Genomic DNA, 23,927 nt, shown 5'->3' on the forward strand with positions numbered 1-23,927 from the left:
TCCGCATATCTCTGTGCAGGCCAGAGGTGGCAACAAACAAACTGACAGTGACAAACGACTCTAAATAATTGTGTAGTCACGGCTCAGGATTACAACGTTAATATTCTCAGAATCCGTTAGTCCGTGCCAGCACGAGCTGTGTTTGTGCTGGGGGGAGGGGGTGGGGGGAGGTCGTGCCCAACGCGCTCATTATCATTAATTTCGGTTAATCGAAATCAGCTCAAATACCGTTGGTTTCAATACTGGTTCGAATAACAGTTCATATGTCAGCCTTAACATACATATCGCCCGGCGGAGACCACGAGTCAAAAATCTGTTGTAGAACTCATTCGCCTTATAGCGTTTATTTACTAATTTATGTACACGTAACATAATATATAAGAAAATGAAATAGTGGAATAATAGTACATAGGAACTGCTTATTTCTAAAGAAATCGCTTTCTACTCCCATACTTCTTCACCTTACTTTGAAGCGGTGGTGGTGTAATGGTTGAGACACCCGCCTGTGGATCGAAAGGCCTCAGCTTCGTGTCCTACTCGTGCCATATGAGTTTGTATACCAATCTGAATCATATATAGTAGTTTTCCTAGACCACCACTTGCTTCCTGTGAAGATAAGCACCGTGAGGAAACCTGCGCACTGGTGGACAGTATAGTTTACTAGTGTGTATGATACCTGCCACTATCGCGGTAAGTAGTCGTAAAAGTCTAGAGTTAAATGCCTTTAGGCGACTTGTATAAAATCTGACACTAGTGTTAGCAAGAACACACTCGATACGATGACTAGTTTACCTAGTGTGACCATAATAAAATTAAAATTAAAATATTTTTTTTTCGCTAAGAAAATTGGCGTTGGAAAATTTATTACGCAAATGCCAGAGGAAAGAGAGTGATTTCGATCGTAATACTTTTGTCGATTCTGAAAATCATTAAGTACGTAGTTTGCAGTACCTATGTGATTTTTATAATGGTGTCGAATTATGTTTTTTGTTTGTGTCTGGAACAAGTAATAACGAAATGTAACATTGAAAACTTGTAAATATCTTTATCATTATTTATGTTTAATGCTTATTAACTTGTTCAATAGATTTAGTTTTCTTGAGAAATACAATAACATAAATAAAATATGAAATAATAATTATTAAATATTTACTTGTGTAGAGATAAGAAGCGGGATATGTACATTCAGACAATAAACACTACGAAAAATAAACAATAACACATTAAGAGAAGACTCCTCTCACGGGTCAACTGCAAGATTTATTTTTTAATAAGTAAAACCGTATATATACTCGTAAATCTGTAGTAAAATCTTTGTAGTTGTTTTTGTTGCATGTTATTTTCTATAATATTATTATTTGTGTACATGATTATATTGAGACATGCTTTCTAAAACTTGATATTGGCCGGTGTATAAAAAGCCACCTTGTTTAGAATTTTCAATCATTTTATGTTCAAAACTAGTTTTTGCTCGCAGCTTCACCCGCGTTTATTTCGTCCTCCGCTTATAATTTTTTTAAATTATCGATATCTAATGTTATAAGCAAAGTATCGCGATACAACCAGATTTTAAGATAGACCTTTTGCTATACAACTGTAAAAATCGCTTCAAATTCCACCCAGTAGCTTTTTCATACAAACAGATATCATCATCATTTTGACGACCTCGGTGGCGCAGTGGTAAAATGCTTGCCTCTGAACCGAGAGGTCCCGGGTTCGATCCCCGGTCCGGTCGCGATGGAAAATGATCTTTTTTCTGATTGGCCCGGGTCTTGGGATCGTTGAGTTAGTATCCCATAACAGAAGGCTCGAACTTTGGGGATAGCTCAATCTGTGTGATTTGTCCTAATATATATATATATGTGTGTGTGGGATAGAGATTAGTATAGAATGGAACGCAGCGGATGTAAGAAAGGGAGCCATGAGAGCGAGCGAGAAAGAGGAGTAATGGCGTTTTTGTTTTTTTACGGTGAACGACTTTTTCTGACAAACACCAGTTTGTCAGAAAATAAAACTTTAACAAATATATCATTGTTTATTTTGCCAAACAATCCCACAAAAAAGTTTTGTGGGATTGGATTACTCCTCTTTCTCGCTCGCTCTCATGGCTCCCTTTCTTTTTCTTTCTTTGGCTCAGTAGTTCATGTATCGCCTTAACGTCGACTGTGTCTGGGAACTCCCTAGCCAGCGCCCCTTTCAGCTCATCCCACGTCTTGTGAGGGAGACCCTCTATAATTATTTTTCTTTAAAGTCTCCTATGACAGACATAGCACACTTACAGTTTTATTATATGTATAGATTGCGCGTGTCTGTCACTGGAGTCCCCTACTGCTCTCGAGGCCCTTCAGTTCTGCTGAGATCTTCAAGAAATCAAGAGCTCTGGAAGTACTCTCTGAATAAAGGACGAATCGCGATACCTTTTCATAATAACGTGGATTTTGTTTATGGTTTCGTTTAATTAAAATATGCCGTCGCACCGTGAGACGTAATTTATACCTACATAAAAGCGAAAAACACTCAAATCAAGTCATTTATCCAGAAATAAGAGCTTCACAGGCATTTTTAACGTTAATTTTTATAATAAATTTATTGGAATTTTGAAAATTGTTGGGGGTGAAACATGGGTTGCAAATGTGTATGAAAACTTTGCCATTTTTTTAATGAAACAGTTGAATTAAGTATGTGGTTAGTAAATAATAATGTTTATATTCTGTATGTATGTATAATTTCTTTTTTTTAAGATTAATAAAATTGTGATAGAGCACTTCATACTCTGTACAACTGTGCATGCTCTAGTGGATCACAGATTAGTTCTAATATTTAGAATGTTAATTGTGTTCTTTTTTTGTCTGTATTGATGTCGTGAGGTTCCCTCTATTATGGTTGAGCTACGCGATGGCTGTCCCATGCGTCAACTCGTGAACGGGTGCTGCCAGAGGGAACTGGTCATCTCGTTTCTCATATATTTTCATGTAAGTTAATTGTGTTTCACATCGATATATATATATATATATATATATATATTATAATCAGCACTCGGATCACAATCATAAACTGTTTTGATATACCTTTTGACTATGTACATTATGTACTTTTATATATTATTAGAAAGAAAAAAAAACATTGTAAGAAACAATAATGGTAAGCCGATCTGGCATGATAGGGACCAACACTGTTCAAATGAGTTTCTTTCGGCATTTCTTCTCAGCAGTGGTCGTTCCGAAATGCCAGTAGTTTGTAGCTTGTGAGAAATAACTATAAATATAAAGATTGACGAGAAAAAGTGCCTGTGAAGGTCTAATTTCTGAATAAATGATTTGAATTTGAATTTTGAATTTGGATTTTTACAATCCACTTGAGTAAAGAGTATGTAATCACTCCATTGATGCTAGTTATAATGCAGTTGTATAAAGAAACATTACAATTCAAAATATTGCGCTCTGATATCCTTGAGTTTCGGCCGGTATTTGTATGATAAATAATGCCCGTGCACTTTCAATGTAGATAAGTCATTTAAGGCGAACCAAATTTCGTTAAAAATTACTTTTACTTTTATTGTCGTTGTTTTTGCTTATATAACATCGCCACGTCATTATGAATATTGTCGTGAATTATTTGCCAGATTTCTTAAATTAACAAGTGTGTAATTGCTTTTATTTTATTTTTCGGAGTGTGATTTGAATTCGGAAACACGTTTATATAAAATGTATGTAACAGGCAAAGCTTCTGTCACGGTTCTGGCGCTGTGGGGCTCAAGCTGCTCCACGTCGCCATGGGTTTCACCCTCCTGAGGCAGGCTACTCACACACCTGTCGCAGGGGCAATCTATTATGGTTTAAAGAAAGAAATGCACGTATTTAATAGAAAAGGAAGGTCGTCCTGCATCTCTTTATTTTAAATACCTGCATCCCTTTCTGTAGTCCCTTAAATCGGAGCGTGTGTAGCCGGTTTGAGCCGCTCCTGCTCATCCACGCCTATGCATATAAATAACACTCTAGGACTACGTGAGACAAGGCTACGTAGGAGCTTGTAAGTCAGTTTTAGATTTTCTCCGATATAACCTATTTAAAACCTGGTTCTGATTATTCTCTCCCATAGTTATGGGATGGGAGTCATCTTCTCCCATTTGGTTATATTACAACATTGCTCTTTTATTTTTGGCATTAGTCAAGATGCGTGGTAATTATTAGGAGTCCAATTAATTCATGACACATAAAATAAATATACTTATAATATTTAATTACTTTTATGCAATGACGTTAGCAATAGCAAAATATTCAATAACATTTGTGTATTAATCATAAATGTGTGCACAAGTTTCTACCTACTTTTACGTATACAATTTAAAATGAATATAATATATTGGAATAATAGACAGAAACTTTTCAAATTTATTTAAACGTATTATAAGATAGCACTTTTTTTTATAAAGAAAAAAATTTTAACACAAAATTGAATTGTCGTCAGAAAGATCATGTCGCATTAATAAATAAATGTTCTTCAAAAGCTCAAAAGATTGTCAAAAAAATCAAGGGAGAAGCACTGGATATTCTTCTCATAGTCGAATATTGAACCTTATTTTTGCAACTGTGTGCTAAGTCTGCCCCGTAGACGATAACAACGTAATACATATGTATCTATAAGTATACGTATGTATCTATGACATATGCTGCGAAATATTCCTCAGAGAGTAAGTAACCGAAAAAAATTACGAAATATAGAATTAATATTACATTACCCTTTTGTTAACAATTGAGCGAGAGAGTTCTTTCACGAAAAATGTCATCCTCGCATGGTTGATCAGTATAATATTATCAAGAGGGCCGCTTAACAATGTGGAACAAACACAGTCGCACCCTTTAACACGGACAGTTGGACTCCATTTGAATTTATCAAAATGTGAATTATTCGTCCCCGAAAATGCCCCTTTTCACCCCCTATTTTAATCCCTATGAGATGAAACCAAAATTATTTTCATAGGCTTTATATCTTGACGGAATTGTACAAATATTAAATAAGATTTGTATTTTTAGTTTATTAATATAAACACGACAATTATTGGACCGCTTTTGATAACATCCAGTAAGGAGATTAAGCCTAGTTACCTTTTATCGCGAGAAAAGAGGACGAAGTCGTGGGCGGCCGCTAATTTTAATATATAGCTGTCTAAAAATTTTTTCTTTTTTCAACAAATTTAAACTCAATTTTGTATTACATCTCATATGTTTACATAGGTTGTACGTACGTACACATGGAAAACGACGCAAATGAAAAAAATGAGGTATTTGACCATAATTTTTGGTCAAGTTCCTCATTGTTTTCAAAGAAAAATATTAATTTGTCACAAAATACAATAAACATTTTTTTTTGTTTCGTTTCAGACCACATTCTAAAAATGATCGGTGTATAATTTCTTTTCCTTTCAACTTTAAGATTTGCACATCATTTCTTATTGGTACCTCTTAGTACCTATATCCAACATTCAGATTCGTCACCCTTTTGTGAAATATAACAGGAATAAAGTAGCTTTGTATAAGAGGAACTTTTTCTTTCGACAGTTAATACTACAGCGCTACAGTTAATTCTTCCGTATTCTGAGATTCGATGCAATCTAATCAGCCGTCTACAATTATTAGCAACGTAATTAAAAGGAGCTGAGCACACTCCTACAAATTAGTTTGTTCTCGTGTACTGATTAGAAAGATCAGCTTCTTATAGCCAATGAGAGGCGCTGTCCAGGATTTATATGACAATAAATTAACTGCACTGGCCACCAAAATTGTACTAGAGAAATAAGTTGAAAATGTTATTCTTATTTTAAAAATATTTTTCGCTGTTAAGAAATTTGCCGCCGATAGTTTGGTTGTGAATAGTTGTATTTTTGGTTTCCAATATATATTTATATTTTAATTGCAACTACACAAGAGTTTTATTTATTACGACCATAGATATTGTTCAGGCGCAAATAAAATACAAGTTTTGGCCGCGGTTTTGCACGCGTCCATTTCCCGAAGAATAATACTTTTTTGGAATGAAGAGTATACTATGTACTGTGCCGTACGTACCTACTCTTAATTATAAAGGTGTTACAAAATTAGTATTCCGAATTTATGACCTCCATGGCCTAATGGTCATCATGCCAGACTGCGACACTGGGGGTCCCGGGTTCGATTCCCTGGGCAAGTCAACATGGAAAATGAACTTTTTCAGATTGACTTGAGTCTTGGATGTTTATTTGTATATGTATAATTGTATATGTTAAGCCGCCTCGCCAGGGTCCGCTGCGCCATGTTTTGAACAGAACATTTGTTCAAAAACATAAATTACAACGATTACATTATGTTTTTGAACAATGTTCTGTTCAAAACGTGGCGCAGCGGACCCGGCTTTATAAAATACAGTATCGTTGAGTTGGTATCTCATAACACAAATCTCGAACTTACTTTGGGGACAACTCAATCAAAAAATATGTTGTGGTAAGATGCAATATTTTAGGTAGAACCTATATGCGAAATTTCATGCTAAAATTAACACTAACATATTCTGAAAAGTAGTAGACAGTCCACTGTAATGAATGCGACAAGCTCCTTACGAGCACCCTTTTAAAGGTGTGAACATTAACTTGAAACACAAAGGATTTTTGACGACCTCGGTGGCGCAGTGGTAAAGTTCTTGCCACTGGATCGAGAGGTCCCGGGTTCGATCTCCGGTCGGGTCATGATGGAAAATGATCTTTTTCTGATTCGCCCGGGTCTTGGATGTTTATCTATATATGTATTTGTTATAAAATATAGTATCGTTGAGTTTGTATCCCATAACACAAGTCTCGAACTTACTTTGGGGCTGGCTCAATCTGTGTGATTTTGTCATAATATATTTATATTTATTTATTTACCCAAGGTACCGTTTCTGGTAGGTATTTTAGGAGTAAACAAAACTTGTTAAGATCATGGTTTTTGTCGTTCGAGTATTTTCGATTGTTCTCTGCTCCTTTCCATAGAATTTACCTCGCTATACGACGCGACGTTGACCTTGTCTTTTATTTCATATATGAATGCCCTTCTTGGCTTTCCTTTCCCTCTTCTAGCTTCAGTTTTTACTTCGTATATATAATATACATATATATTACATAAAGTCGTCGTATTGTATAATGTTGCTTTGATTTATAATGAGTTACAACATATAGTTCATAATATTATTATTTGGAGTATAAAGCTGTTTTGTTGAAGTAAACTATCGGAAGAGACAAGCCGAAACACAAATTATCCAGAACACAGAAAAACTTCAAACTTTAATGTATTATGGATAAAGTTCTCTTTATTATTTGAGGTTTCCGGTTTCTTCCTTAGCCATAAATATTCATAATATCACGATAAAAAATACATTCCCACTTTATATTATTAGTGTAGATAATTATCAAGGAGGATAGACGTGGCAATGGTCTAACAATTAAGAGCCGTTACCCATAGATTTAGAAAGATCCCGCGCGCGTTGCTCCACTCAACTATGATGTGAGCTTACACTGCGCAATAGAATGAATAGAACGCAAAGTTGGTACGCTATTTTATCTATACGACGACAGCGGCGCGCAGGTTATTATAACCCACTGTGTAAGGATGCTGAAAAACATACGAAGTGAAAAAAAAATAGGAAATCTGATGGAGTTTGAAAGAAACGAGGAAAACGATCAGAGACAGAAATCCATAGAAACATTAGTACACTAACAAATTTTTTGTTAGAACCTTCGAATTGTTAAAATAACGTGTTCTATTGATATAATACGTTAACACGTACATAATTTGGAGTGAAAAACTGCACAACAAGAGCCGCATGCCTGATTACTTGCTAATACAATCGTAATAAAGTCAGGTTCCAGTGTCGTTTTTAATTTGTAACACCAAATAATCCACTTTACATCACACAACAACACTAGTTAACGCAATTTTAAAAATTCAATGAATGTAGCGGCCGTGACGGCGCCTGAAAGCTTGGCTACAATTTTATCCGATTACTGTTAAGAACACAGAATTTATAATAAAAAGTTAAAAGTTAAGTCCCAGCAGTGGAACACGTGATACAGGTATAAATAATAAATATTTATTATAATTTTGTATTTATTTTTTACTGTCATTTTGTGAGTATTTAGCTTTTATATTGTTTTATTTTAATTTTTATTATTATCCGAAAGCAAGATGGTCGACGACTTAAGAAAGGTTGCGGGTCGAAACTGTTTATGTAATGCCATAAAAATTATGGTGGAACTAAGTTGTGTTTTATTTTTTGTAAAATACTAACATATTCTTAGGTCACTGTTATTAAATAGTACATAAGATATTATTTTAGTTTTATGTAAACATTGTTACTAACAAAATTGACAGTTTGTTGTCTGAAATAAATTAATTTATTTTATTTATTTACTATTTTTTTGGCCAAAACTCATTGCGATATGAATGGTTTTATTTATATTTATAATTTTATTTTGTTAATTTTTTTTTTCATATGGTTTTGTTTCTGTCAGAAATTTTCCTTCGCCACTTATTGACCGGTCTGTGCTAAATGTCTTTTCACTTTGAATCTCTATGTCGAGTAATGCCACTTCTATTTATAATTTTATTACAAATTCCCGGGTAAGCCGACAGCGAGAGTTTGAACATTTTATCCCGGTCCAGAATATCCAAAAGCGGAATCAGTTAGTGCGCGTGTCTATACATTTTTAAAGAGCCTTTTGATTACTATTCTTATACAGACTTGGAGAAATCGCTTAATTTTCAGCTCATCATCGAAGAATATTAAAAAAAATATATTCTGCTCAAATAAATGATAACTGAATTAAATGATAGCTACAGATGGCCTACCACGAAACATACAAACACGTACCTCTTCTTCATAGTCGTATTCCTCATGGCTGAGGTTCGTGGTTATTACGTGGAATAACAACTTTCTTGGCATTAGTAATGGAGTGGTTTCTCATTGCCTTCTCCATTTCACACACAAGTAAATAATCAACCAGTGTGCAGGTTTCCTCACGATGTTTTCCTTCACCGGAAGCAAGTGGTGGTCGATGAAAACTGCTATACATGAGTCAGATTGGTATAAAAACTCATGTGGCACGAGTAGGGTTCGAACCACAGCACAACCATTACACCACCACCGCTTCACAACACGTTTCTTCTAAAGACGTGCCTAGCACATTACTCATTCCTGTCTCACTCTCTGTCTCTTTTTCTCATAACGTTTACGCATCCTGATAAAGAAAGAGAAAACGTGTGGACGCAATGTCGTGTAACGTGTTTTATGTTTCATGGTAACTCCTCAGCCTAGCCTGGTGTTTTCTCGTGTACGATGTTTGGAGATCTTGCTTATAAGTACTAGGTTTTTTGAAATGTATCATTCACATTATAGGGAAAATAAATGTTCATAAAAAATGTAGGTAATAAATTTTTGTTACGACGTGACGCGTTAAAACATGTGTTCACACCAAAAACCTCACACGTGTGTGTACGTATATTTTTTGGGTTCAATCGTAACTTATAACAAGCTGCATAAAACCAACTTTCTATTTCCAACCGAATATACCGCAGAGCTATGTTATCCACACTTCCATACTATTCCTAGTAATATAGATAAAAAGATAATTAGTTCGTTGTTTTATTTATAATGAATTAACTAAAAGTCTACTGGACCGATTTTGATGAAATTTGGCACAGAAACCTACAGAAGTGGCTACTCTTTTATAACTGTTATAAGTAACTAGCATCCTGTCCCGACTTCATTACCGAACAAATTATACATCTAACCTTCTTAAGGAACCACACTATCTATCTGGTGAAAACCGCATGAAAATCCGTGTAGTGGTTTTTGAGTTTATCGCGTACAGACAGACAGAAAGACGCGGTAGAAGACTTTGTTTTATAATGTAAGGATGAAGATTAATACTGTCTTTATTCTGCAAGCAGGCGTCATAAAAACAGAGTCAAATCTTCAAAGTAATTATGTAACGGAGGAAGACGGAGCAATGGGTCCAGGCCCTTAGAGAACAATAAGTATTCCAATAAGAGGCAGGCCCTATTGCTACAAAACCCTTTGACATTCATCAAGTCAAAACTTTAAATTGTTACGCGGTGATACGTCGACGGACGTCAACGCAACGCAACGCAGCGCAACATAGCAACGAAGCCGTAGTGAGGCCCAGCTCTAAGTGACTTCAATTATTAGTACATTAAAATAGCTTTTCTCAATTAATGTGACTATCATAATAATCAAATATGACCAGTACTTTGTCTTCCATAAATAAATAATATAAATATACTAGGACAAATCGTACAGATTGAGCTAGCCCCAAAGTAATTTCGAGACTTGTGTTATGGGATATTAACTCAATGACCATACTATATTTTATAACAAATACATATATAGATAAACACCCAAGATCCAGGCCAATCAGAAAAATATCATTTTCCATCATGACCCGACCGGGGATCGAACCGGGACCTCTCGGTTCAGAGACAAGCACTTTACCACTGCGCCACCGAGGTCGTCAAATAAGTTCAAATACTTTTTTCTGTTTTCTTTAATTGAAGACATATTGTTAAGGGATTTCATGTAAAATAAAATGTTACTTATGTACTAAATGTTGCGGGCACAACTAGTATATAATAATATTACTTATAATTATGTTGTCATAACAAACACAGACACGAAACAATTTAATTTTGTGTATATCGCTGTGCAAACAATTCGGAAAAATATCTTCGAATATGATAAAACACCGTCCTCTGCCGCGTATATTCGCGATAAACTCAATAACAATTGCACGGATTTTCATGCGGTTTTCACCTATAGATACTGTAATTCCTGAGGAAGGTTTGGATAATATTTCGCTTTTTATGTAACATTCATGTTTAATCACGTGTAGTACCAGTTAACTCCAGTTCAAAATGTAAACATTATTTTTAATTTTGCGTTACAACAACGCAGAGTTACATAGAACTTACTGTTAACCGCGGCTTCTCACTTTCGCCATCGCTCGAAACATTCTCTTTCCCAGTATAAATATTCCCTATATCCACCTTCCGTACAAGTATTCTTATCTAGTAGGTAGACACAGCGTTAAGAGGTAGGTACCTACCTAATAAACAAATAAATATACTTTCGCGTTTATTTATAGTAAGCATAAAAGTAAGCACATCAATCTATGCAAATTCAAATCATTTATTCAGAAATTAGACCTTCACAGGCACTTTTTCTCGTCAATCTTTATATTTATAGTTATTTCTCACAAGCTACAAACTACTGGCATTTCGGAACGACCACTGCTGAGAAGAAATGCCGAAAGAAACTCATTTGAACAGTGTTGGTCCCTATCATGCCAGATCGGCTTACCATTATTGTTTCTTACAATGTTTTTTTTTTCTTTCTAATAATATATAAAAGTACATAATGTACATAGTCAAAAGGTATATCAAAACAGGTTATGATTGTGATCCGAGTGCTGATTATAATATATATATATATCGATGTGAAACACAATTAACTTACATGAAAATATATGAGAAACGAGATGACCAGTTCCCTCTGGCAGCACCCGTTCACGAGTTGACGCATGGGACAGCCATCGCGTAGCTCAACCATAATAGAGGGAACCTCACGACCCGGCCCACGACGCCACCACCAGATTGACCATTTGAGTGAGCATGACACACTCGATTCCCATGACTTCATAATTACAATTCTTATTCGTCGAAATAGAAGTATAATTCAGACACTTGAAGATCACAAATCACGTACATGTTTTACAAATAAAATTTAAATGCCATACGAATTATTATATGCTAAAGAACATTTTTATGTTGTTTTGACACTTGGCACGCTTGTTTATAAAATACCGAGTACCGAGGCATCCGTATTTAAAATAAATATGTGGCCAATGACAGACCTCGCCAGGTGACAGTTATGGTGATATGGTCAAAATTCCATTGACATCCCTACATTTTATAAAACAAAGTCTGTCTGTCTGTTCGTGATAAACTCAAACACTACTGCACGGATTTTCATGCGGTTTTCACCAATGGATAGAGCGATTCCTGAGGAAGGTTTAGGTATAAAATTTATTATGTTTTCACCAGAGCAAAGTCGGGACGGGCCGCTAGTTAATAATAATCCGTGTTGTACTTGGATAATAGAATATTCCGTTTATAATTTTACGGTACGGTACCCTAAAATATATAATAAGCGTGTCACAAACAAGTCTTATGCAATTGTAAATATTATTATGCGTCTAACAAAGAAAAACATTGACACTATGTCATTCGGTACATTTTGCACAGAAATATACCTAACATTTCTTTTATCTATGGTTGTTACGAACAATTAAAATGAATTTATGAATTTAGAAATAAAATAGACTTTCACAGCCACTTACTTATTCACGTCAAACTTTTTATTATAACTACTAGCAGCCCGCCCCGGCTTCGCTCGGATAAAACCACGGGTAAAACTAAATAATTATCAGAAATCACCTTACCTATATGTATAGATAATGAGATTTCATTACTAATTTCCATCAAGATTTAATGCACTAATGCTAGTTATATATGGTCTGATATTAATTTCATTTCATAATTAGAATAGCGTAGAACTAATTATGTTGAAAATGGATTTATTCAAATTTTTATATACAAAATTAAACAACAAAAAAATACATAAGAATAGATGTATTCTAAACATTTAGAAATTGTTCCGTACCTATAAACTGGCAAAATTTCAAATCCGCATTTTTTTCTTTTCTCCCGTATAAATATATATTAATTTAAATGTTTCTTTACGTACGTCACCCGCCGGACGATAAGAGTATAGCTGGATGGAATTTTTTCCATGTTTTTTAGTTTTTATTAAAAAAATATACCTTAGCTTAGGTTAGTCAACGACTTTGGTTGGGAATTCAATTAATTTTTTCATTCCAATTTTTCCAAAGATTCGGTTTTATACTCGAAAAAATATATGTTTTTTCCCATAATATTTGAGAAAATAAAAGTGAATTTTCCTGCTTTTTAACTGCTTATCAATATCAATCATTATCAAAAACAAACTACTTTTAGGGAATGTACCTCTCAACAACGCTTAAAATTAACATGACTCATTTGTTAATTCTGATAATGTAATGGTAAATTTAAGCTTGTTTTTTTCAGTTCCTTGAAACACGTCATTCAATTTCACACTTCTTCAAATTAAACAAAAATTATCATGCGTGGATGGATTAATAATAAATCGATGCAGCCGACTGGGTATCGTCACAGGGTTTGTATTTAAAACGAAAAAGCCACGCGGAGTTTCGTGTATTATTCTCTGAAGCATCAAGATGGAAGGATTGAGCGGGTTGACGTCAGGATTAAGTCTCAGGCCCACAGCGGCCGACATCTTCATGGCAGTCACCGCTGTACAGCTGACTAGCTTCATGACAGCACCACATGGACAGGACAACTGCAGTAAGAATTCCAATATCATCTCATTTTTAATGTGCGCAAGCGCAAGTGAATGATGAAGATCTTATTACTAAATCACACGTTTAGTGAGAATTTCGGTGGATGTCACAAAGTGTAAGAATCAGGAAAGAGGTGACCAGGCCTACCATCAACATTTACGGATCCATTCAAATGCAGCGCAGTTCAATTCGGAAACTGAAATAAATCGCATTAGTATTAAAAACGAACTCAATAGTATTTCCGACCAATTAATTATTTCAGGTGGAACTGAGTTCGACTACATTATAGTAGGTGCCGGGTCTGCTGGCAGCATTATCGCCACAAGACTATCCGAAGACAAAAATGTCAACGTACTTTTGGTGGAAGCTGGGGGCGACCCACCTTTGACTTCAATTGTGAGTATATCACAGAATATTTTAGCTTTCTAACAGAGCTCCAGTAAAATGTCAATAACCGACTTTCTACTTTTTTAGTACTTTAGTATCTAGTCATCACCAGAGGAAGAGTTTGTCCAGCAGAGAATAAATAAATATATTGGGACAAATCACACAGATTGAGCTAGTCCCAAAGTAAGTTCGAGACTTGTGTTATGGGATACTAACTCAACGATACTATATTTTATAATAAATACATATATAAATAAACATCCAAGACCCGGGCCAATCAGAAAAAGATCATTTTCCATCATGACCCGACCGGGGATCGAACCCGGGACCTCTCGGTTCAGTGGCAAGAACCTTACCACTGCGCCACCGAGGTCGTCAGAGAGATGAACTATATCGGTCATAATTGGTTGAAAAAGACTAATATGAAGACAAAGGAGGTCTATGTTCAAAGACGACTGAAGCAACAGCTGCAATGATGATAATCATCTAGTCTACTTATTTCTTAGCTGTAAACCAAACAAGTCACAAGTAGAAAGACAAACGTATTCCGACTCACTGAATGACAGCATCAAACACAAAATACACAAATGTTTTACCATTTCTTGGATGTTTATCTATATATGTATTTGTTATAAAATATAGTATCGTTGAGTTAGTATCCCATAACACAAGTCTCGAACTTACTTTGGGGCTAATATATTTATTTATTTATTATTTCAGCTTCCTGCCTATTTTGCTCTTCTACCTCATACAAAATGGGATTGGAACTTTACATCTACACGCAGTCCCATGCACCAATGTCATACAGACCTGACAATAAACATGCCTCAAGGTAAGATGCTCGGCGGCGGGAGCAGCTTCAACTGGATGTGCTACGTAACAGGGGACCCCCACGACTACGACACCTGGGCTTACATCTCAGGTGATGACTCTTGGAAATATGACAATATTTTACCACTAATAAAACGTAATGAAGATCTCCGTGACAAACCAACCGTCGAGTCCCCCAACGGAATTTATCATGGAACTCGCGGCCCTGTGGGCGTTACTAGGCAATACAACAAAGAAATCGACAAATATCTTGAATCTTTCAAGGAACTGGGTCACGATATCGTTCTAGATACTAACGGTAGAAACACATTAGGATTTAGTCATCTTTTACTCACTATTGCCGATGGTGTTCGCCAAAGCACGGCACATGCCTTTTTAAAACCAGCAATGGATCGTCCAAATTTATGCATTCTTACACATACTATGGCAACAAAAATTTTATTTGACTATGATAAAAACGCGGAGGGTATTGAGACAATTAATTTAATAAAAGGTGACAAAATAGCCTACAAAGCAAAAAGAGAAGTTATTATATCTGCGGGAGCTCTTAACAGCGCTAAACTCATGATGCTATCTGGAATCGGTCCTAAAAGACATTTGGAAGAAATGGGTATTCCTGTAATTGCCGACCTATCGGTAGGAGAAAATTTACAAGACCACTTGCCCGTATTGCAAGGTTATCTGACTGACAAGAGTGTTATCCCGAATTTACCTATTAATCCTCATGAGTACCCGGAACCACTTTTTGGTGGTTATGTCGCTCTAAACAAAAGTCAATCGTATCCTGACTATCAAATACTAGGTTCCATCCTAGATCCCATCATATTGTTAGTGCTCAGTGAACTTACAACCACATACAAACAAGAGCTTATTGATAAATTTTTCAAGGACAGTATAGGAAGACATATCATTTATATGCACACAACAAAACTTACTCCGAGATCTAGAGGCAAAGTACTTTTAAACAGTACAGATCCATTGGACAAGCCTATACTTCAATTAGGCTTTTATTCGGATGAACAAGATTTAGCTGACGCGGTTGCATATACGCGAGACGTGCATCGCGTTTCTCATACGAAATACTTGAAAAGCATGAAAGCTAAGTTACTGAAACCGACATGTTGTGAGGATTTGGACGAGGAGACTGAAGAATATTGGTTTTGTCACTGCAAGTGTTTGTCAGCCAGTTACTATCATTACTGTGGGACCTGTTCCATGGGGTTGGTGGTGGACTCAAAGCTGAGGGTTTACAACGTCAAGAAACTTCGCGTCGCCGACGGCAGTGTCATGCCCGTCATCCCCAGTGGCAACACGAATGTACCAATCATGATGATTGGAGAAAAATGTGCAGATATGATCAAGGCAGTCAGTAATGAAGTGTGATTCCTAGTCTCATTTATTTTATGAAATTAAAACTTAAAAGTAAATACCTAACCTTTTTATGAATATAAAAAATCTTATCATATCATAAAATATTCATGAAAAGAGATATCAATACCAAATTTTGTAAAGTAACAAAAAATTCTTTAGCTTAAAGTAATTTTACTTTTAATTTATGAAATCAACATTTAAAGAACTGTGACTACATTGATTGATATGTAAAATTTAATTTAAAGCTGTTATATTTTGTAATTTAGCTGTTAAATAAAATTTTGAGTTGTTATTTATATTTTGTATCACTCACGTATTTTTGTTAGACTTGCGTTTCGACGAGTTATAACTATTAATTTATTTCGTATTTTTTCTAATTTTTACTGTTAATAAATGTTTAAGTATTAAATATTGTGCACGTGGTACAACCCATTTTATTACACGACTGATGATAAAGATGTGTTATGTTTTTATTATCAATGTATATAGTTATATTTGAGTATCTCTACTCAATTTCTTATATATAAACTAGCTGATGCCCGCGACTTCGTTCGCGTGGTCGATCAATTTTTCGTAATGAGTCAAAATTATTAGAGAAATTTAACTGTACAGACAAAGCGTAACAATATATTTATATACAGAAGATGCTCAGCGGACTGAAAAACTTTTGTGAAGGCGTCATTTCTATATTTCCTTCAGTTTAGATGGATGATCCATCAGGTGTTCCAGTTTCTAGTGAAGAAAAACATCGTGAGGAAACCTGCAGTAGTTAATTTATCATCTAGCGTGTGAAATGGAGAAGGAAATGGCAAACCACTCAATTAATCCAAGAGAGTCATTGTATGGCTTTCATTCGGAATACGACTATAATGAAAAATTAAGATAATTAAATAACATAAATTATATCATTAAGGCTCTCGGAGCTAATATATAATATACAGTACAGTAAATGAAATCTGAATCTCACGCCTCTCAAATCTGTGATTGCAAATTATACACATCTCGATGTTGGAATACAAAGATTTTATCGATTCCTAACACGAACACAGACCCTTTTTTGATTGAATAATGTGGTCAACTTGTACTGAAGTTAAAATGAAAAACGGTTCAAAAAGCCCTTTTAAATTAATTGCTGGCTGTTATTCAATTACTGAACCTGTGTCAGGTAATTATGTAACGAAAGTTTATATTAAGTAATTTGTAATTCGGGAAAAATTTGTCTGAAATTTACCAACATTTTGTCCGTATTTTCAACAACTGTAGTTAAAAGCTTAATCAGTAATTAAGACGCCCGGCAATGGCACATCAGTAACTACAATAAATTATAAAGTTAAGTTTAAGTTCACTAGTGTTTATGCGATTACTGGCCATTAGCTGCGGTAGGTAGTCGTGTCAGATGCCTTTAGGCAACATGAATAAAATCTCGAAAAGAAAGAAAAGCTAAAATAAATATTACAAATCAAAGCAAATCATATATTTCGCATAGCATATTATAACAGCGGTTTCCAGAATGAAAAATTAAAAACAGATGACATAAATAGGTATATCACATAGGTATTGTGATCACAGTCATAGCAAGTCAAAGTGAAACAGATAAAAAACAATCATAAGATATTTAGATTATAAAGCATTCAAATTAATTAATTATTAACCAACACAAAATGTATGTATAACCCAACACGATACACACATAGTTTTCACAAAATCTAATTTTAAAGTTTATGACTGTATGTTTTGCTGTATGTGCAAACAGGGTGTATAAAGGCTTAAATAAAGGGTATTGTATCGTTTTCTCATTCTCCATAATGTCTGTGAAAAAAATATTTTGGCTGACTCCTGTTTTTTTCAGCTGGCGGGCACTATCGCGTCGTAAAATCTAGCCGTTTCTGTTAGTTTGTGGGATTTTACGATATTCTTGCCGCGCCGGCTGTAAAAGAAACGGCTGTCTTATGTTATATTCATACAACTATACAGATTGTTCGAGTCTACATTTGGTTTACGGTCAATGGCAAGGATTTTATTTGCAGCTTTACGAAGGCTATCAAAGTAATAAATAACACCTGAGTAACAACAGTTCTATTTTATATATAATCATAAGGTTTATGTAAACATTATAACGTTTGCCAAGTATAAACAGCGCGTTTATTATTCTACCGTAATTATAAATGAGAAAACAATTAGGAAACAGGTGGTGTTTTTAATATGCGGCATTTTACCTACTACATTACATTACCAATTTAAAATGCTTTCTTAATTGAACAAACGACGTTCAATTTGTAGACTAAATATTTTTATAACAATAGTAATAATTGACAAACATTAATTTAAACAAATAATAGAGAGATTTAGTACGGTTCGACGAAATTATATAACCAAGAAGCGCCAAGCTAAAAATATGGGAACCAAATATAGACCCGTGTAATTTATTACGGTTTTACCCGAGCGAAGCCGAGACAAGCCACTAGTTATTGTATAAAACGATGTAAAAACGTTATTACGCTCTTTAAATCACCGCTTCGGAAGCTTCACAGGGACATTTGCCGAGGTTTGTGACCGTAAATCAAAAACAAACTGTGGTCTTCTCTCAACGCGGCATATTTACTGGGATAGTGGATTTTTTAATGTGCCAACCCGGTGGAATGCGGTCGTTAACGACAGATTTCGAGAATGTTAACTGAAACGGTTACAGTTTAATGTTCCATGAATACAATAACTATACAATACTTATATACATTTTACCAGTTTCTGATAAATTATCACATTTTGAATCTGATCATTGGAATATTAGATTGCGCGTAGGTACATAGGTGCAACTACGTGAGACATTTCTTCTTGACGTGACGATGCCATTCCAAAAATGTATTAAAATTTTCATACAAATATGATACTGAGTTTTGGAAAGATAAATTTTGCTGGACTTGCGGGGCACTGCAGTGCCCCCAGATGTAATAATAATCTATATTAGACACTGCACGTATATGTTTAATAGTTTAAATAAATCACAGTAAAGCGATGCACAGAACAGAATACTTCTACTAATAATAAATAAATATATAATAGGACAAATCACACAGATTGAGCTAGCCCCAAAGTAAGTTCGAGACTTGTGTTATGAGATACTAACTCAACGATACTATATTTTATAACAAATACACATATAGATAAACATCCGAGACCCGAACCAATCAGAAAAAGATCATTTTCCATCATGACCCGGCCGGGGATCGAACCCGGGACCTCTCGGTTCAGAGGCAAGCACTTTACCACTGCGCCACCGAGGTCGTCGAAGATATATCGACGTCGACGTCGAATACAAGATCAATCTGTGCAGTCGTCGGAATAAAGTGACTCCTATAGATTTTATTGAGGAATCCGGGTTCTGGTTGCGGAATAATACGGAAGGATTCTGCTACGGAACCCTAAAACCCGGTGGATAAAATGATGAGTAAAAACTATTTACTTATAAAACTTGTGATAATACCGTAGACCAAACAAAAAAACAATATCATTTGTACAAATGTACAGTTTGTCATTGAACTTTAATAAGTATATTTGATCAGATTATTACAAGCTACGCTACTAAGGTAATATTACACGACTGCTACAAGACTACCAGTAGATGTCAAATGTTATCATAGTAAACATTATAAGAGCAATTACAATGTTGAAGTTGTACATTACTAGTTTTTGCCCGCGGCTTCGCTCACGTTAATTTCCCTCGAGAATGAGAGAGGGAGAATGAAATATAATATTGTTTTGGTCTCTTATCGAAATGACGTACCTATCGTATATTTATCTGTTTCATACATATCTTTAACTAGCATTGTTGACAATTTGAGCAATAATTTTACGGAAAATTAAAATAATCGATCCCGGAACCATTATAGAGGTCGTCAAATTTCTATTAAATGCACAGATAAGCATGTCTGTTGCATGAATCTATGCATGAATATATTTAACATGCATGAATATATTTAACATGGTTCTTAATAGTTTTTTCACACTTATTAAAAACATGTATAGCGTTTTTAATGGCAGCTTTAGTTTTACTTTTATAAATACAAAATTTAATAAGGCTCCATCCTTCGTTCATAGGAGACAATAAAAGATATGAAGAAATTAGTTAGCAGTAGAATATAACTTGAAATAGCACTTACCTACTTAAAACACTTTATATCCCGAAAATCGCGCAGATGTGAAGCCCTTGGGCGTTTCAAATAAAGACACCTACAAGTCTCAACTCCCGGTCGAAGTTCAATAACTTGTAAGTGACCCTAAAGTTTAAACTACATCACACAGTAACTGCGTGTGTGACTCAGTCGTTTTGTGTTTCCTATCAATCTTAGTCGTCCCTCCGTCGTCCCTTTGACATGCCATCGACGTGTTAATGTAGGGCTGACAGGAACTATTTGTCAGGGAATATATCCTTACTAATATTATATGTTTGTTATCCCTTCACGCTCTATCTCATCAACCAATCTTCTTGAAATTGTGCATAGACGCAGTATAAAGTATGGAAAAGGAAATATTACATATATTTATGAAAGTGCACGGAAAAATAAGTGTTCCCGTGGAAAAATTTGCGGCAAAAGCGCCCGCGGGCGAAACCGCGTGCTACACCTAGTATACTAATATATAACTATATATATATATATATATATATATATATATATATATATATATATATATATATATATAACTAATATACTAATATACTAATCTTCATTCCTCATGGCTGAGGGTCGTGGTCATTGGTCTCGGTTTTGCAGCGCATCAGGCATGTTTGCGGCGGCGCGGATTGACTGCTTCTATGCGAGCATGCGCAAGCGCAGCGCCTGCCTGGTGCGGCGCGTGCGAGCCAGCTCCAACAACATCCTGGCTATGATAGCGAGCCGGCTGGACTGCGTCTACATTAACCACTGCTGTGGGCTTCATGTAGTGACAGTCAAATAAATTAATTTCAATTGTGTGCATAATTAACCCTAAGATTTTTAACTAAACTGAACCTGAATAATCCTAGATTTTTAAATTTATTTATATGTTTACTAACAAAATTTTTGTATGAGTCTTGATGCTCGAAATAAAGAATACTATTTTTATTACGTGGAAATAAACACACAAACAATAACTTTCTTGGCACTATTAATGGAGTGGTTTTCCATTGCCTTCTCTATTGCACATACGATATACAAGTTGATAATCAACCAGAGTGCAGGTTTCCTCACGATGTTTTCCTTCACCGGATAACACCTTCCTCACTTTCACTAATAAATATCATAAAGAGAAAAAAAGTACCTAGTTTTGTTTGTAATGAATATATGCAAAAACTACTGGGTCGATTTTGATGAAATATGGCACTGAGATATAAGAGAACCTCGAATGTTTACACATTTTTAGAAATTGTTTTTTTACGCTGACCCGGGCTTTGCGGCGTCCCAACCCCGAATATGAGAAAGCACTTTGTAGTCATTTCACACTCTGAATGAGAACAAAAAATATCACCACTTAAGTTAAATGGCTGTTTTAAATGGCGGCTCAGTTTTTAAAGTGTCATTAAGAATCTGGGGCATAATGTCTGAATAAAAACTGGAGCTCTAAAAGCCTTACTTTATTATTACTACGTATTGTCCTTAGATGACGCTTTTCGTTAAAGTAATGTCAGATTCCTTTAGGCGACTTGTCACACAGATTCTAGATATGTTCTATCGAATCCAATGCTTTTTAACACACGCAAAAATAACAGCCGTGCGAATGCTCAGAAGTTCGATCCACGTCGCTCTAATTTCAATGACTATCGACTTTCTTAAAATTATTCCATAAATAAATAAATAAATAAATATTAGGACAAACCACATTGAGCTAGCTCCAAAGTAAGTTCGAGACCTGTGTTATGGGATACTAACTCAACGATACTATATTTTATAACAAATACATATATAGAAAAACATCCAAGATCCATAGATCCTATCAATTTGCAACCATCAAACATGTATTTACCCAGATCCAATAACTCCATTTCGGCTTACACATAAATTATAAATGTTCCAATTGCCGAAGTTACTAATGATTAATAGCTGTTGATTTGATCGCTGTGATAATTGGCATTAATTTCGTGTTAAATATCTGATCGTGGCAAATATATCGCTGAAACGGCTGATCTATTGGTTTGATTTTAAATTATGGCCATAATTTTGACGTTTGTAAATTATATATTTCATGAAAATACCTATTTAGTTTGTAAATTTTTTATCGCAAAAGGAATAGTGATTCTTGATAAAGTTTTATAATAGATTATGCATAAAAAAATTATATTTCCTCATCCAAAAGTATACAACAAGTCGATTTGTTTAAACAAAATGTACTCGAAGTCCCGAAAGAAATTACGAAAATTCAAGTGAAATCAGGTTCACATCAAAATTCGACTGAAAGAGGAGAAAATTGATGCAATTATTACAGAAATATATCACACAAGGGTGATAACCGTCATTCGCAGGTACGTACAGTCAACAGCACATCAAGTTATGTAGGGTACATTAACATCTATGGCGCGGTAATAGCGACCGAGTTTGCAATGAACTTGGGTAGGTTGATGTGCTGTTGACTGTACAGTTATAATATTATTCCTATTCATTTCATACTGATTTCCCTCGAGTGGTCGGTGCGCCGCGATCGTCGCAAAGTATCTAATTATGGCTTGCATTAATTCAATCACCGCCATAGACTTATACATGAAGCGAAGTTATCAATTTAAATACGGGTCAAGTGATTATCGACTCTATTTTTCTACCTGTTGTGTCTAATTTTGACAGGTAGAGAATGTTATATGTCACCATTTGTATTTAAGTAATTTTAGCATATAGTCATAATATAGTTTTAAAATAAATTAATAGTTTCGCCATGTCATTCGTCTGTCCATCTGTCCGGCCGTCTGTCACTGGCTTAGCTCAGAGACAACTACTGGTACAAAAAAATAATATGATTTGGTAGAAATGTGCCTACACTTCATAAAGCGGAGATAACTATAAAAAATCACTTTCACATATTTATCATTCAGTTAGAATCTATCGTTTAGAAGTCCACGTGAACTTAAATAAATATGTACAATTTTTGTATCACCATATTCTAATTTTAATTTTTGATTTCCCTCAGGCTCACTTCTCCAGATCTACTTCGATCAGTTTAACACAATAATACAATTATCATGGCCTTGTTCGAGGCAGTATATCGTCAACATTCCGTCAACAACAAGCCGCAGCTCCGCCCACTGGAAAATATATCGGATCCATTTGTTTTATAAACTTGCACACTGTAATGACCATAGAAAAAAAAACATGTAGTGGCGTTCAGCCTCTTTATAGACTTAACTGACCATGATTCTATGACCTTTTAAAATAAACAATGACAGACTAAAGAAAAAAAAGGGACTATCGATTGGGACGAAGGGCGGTGAGTGCTGGACTATATACGAGATAATAATAAAAAGACTTTTAATCAAGTCGCCGTTTCACACACCTATTTCTAGTTTCTTGGGGAAGAAATAAAAAAAAACATTAAACAAAAGCATGTTTAAACTCAGACCAAATTTTATTATAATCCGTTCAGCGGTTTAGCTGTGAAATCCACGGGAGGATATGGAGTTCGCCTATTCTAGGGCGGGGACCACACCTCATGGAGACTGACGCAGCTGTTTGAAGATAAGTTCGGCTCCAAGTTCACTTGTTTACTTACCACTGTTATGTTAAACGCTGTTAATCCAAGGGGTTGAACCACAAACACGTTTAAACGGTAATTTCAGTCGCTATTCGTACTGGTATTGCTTGCTGAAATAAATCATATTCATTCGAAATAAATCGTAGTA

The 23,927-nt window shown here is 35.1% G+C and overlaps 1 protein-coding gene across 1 annotated transcript; it reads left to right on the top strand.

The window, feature by feature from the left end:
- The first annotated feature begins 13,191 nt into the window (after nucleotides 1–13,191).
- Nucleotides 13,192–16,400, top strand: LOC128673875 (ecdysone oxidase-like). The gene is made up of 3 exons (XM_053752031.2): nucleotides 13,192–13,484; nucleotides 13,743–13,876; nucleotides 14,588–16,400. Exons 1-3 carry the CDS (start codon nucleotides 13,358–13,360, stop codon nucleotides 16,079–16,081), a joined length of 1,755 nt encoding a protein of 584 aa, XP_053608006.1. The 5' UTR covers nucleotides 13,192–13,357; the 3' UTR covers nucleotides 16,082–16,400.
- Nucleotides 16,401–23,927: the final 7,527 nt, after the last annotated feature.

This window comes from Plodia interpunctella, chromosome 11 (genome assembly GCF_027563975.2).
Source record: "Plodia interpunctella isolate USDA-ARS_2022_Savannah chromosome 11, ilPloInte3.2, whole genome shotgun sequence".
Lineage (NCBI taxonomy): Eukaryota > Metazoa > Arthropoda > Insecta > Lepidoptera > Pyralidae > Plodia > Plodia interpunctella.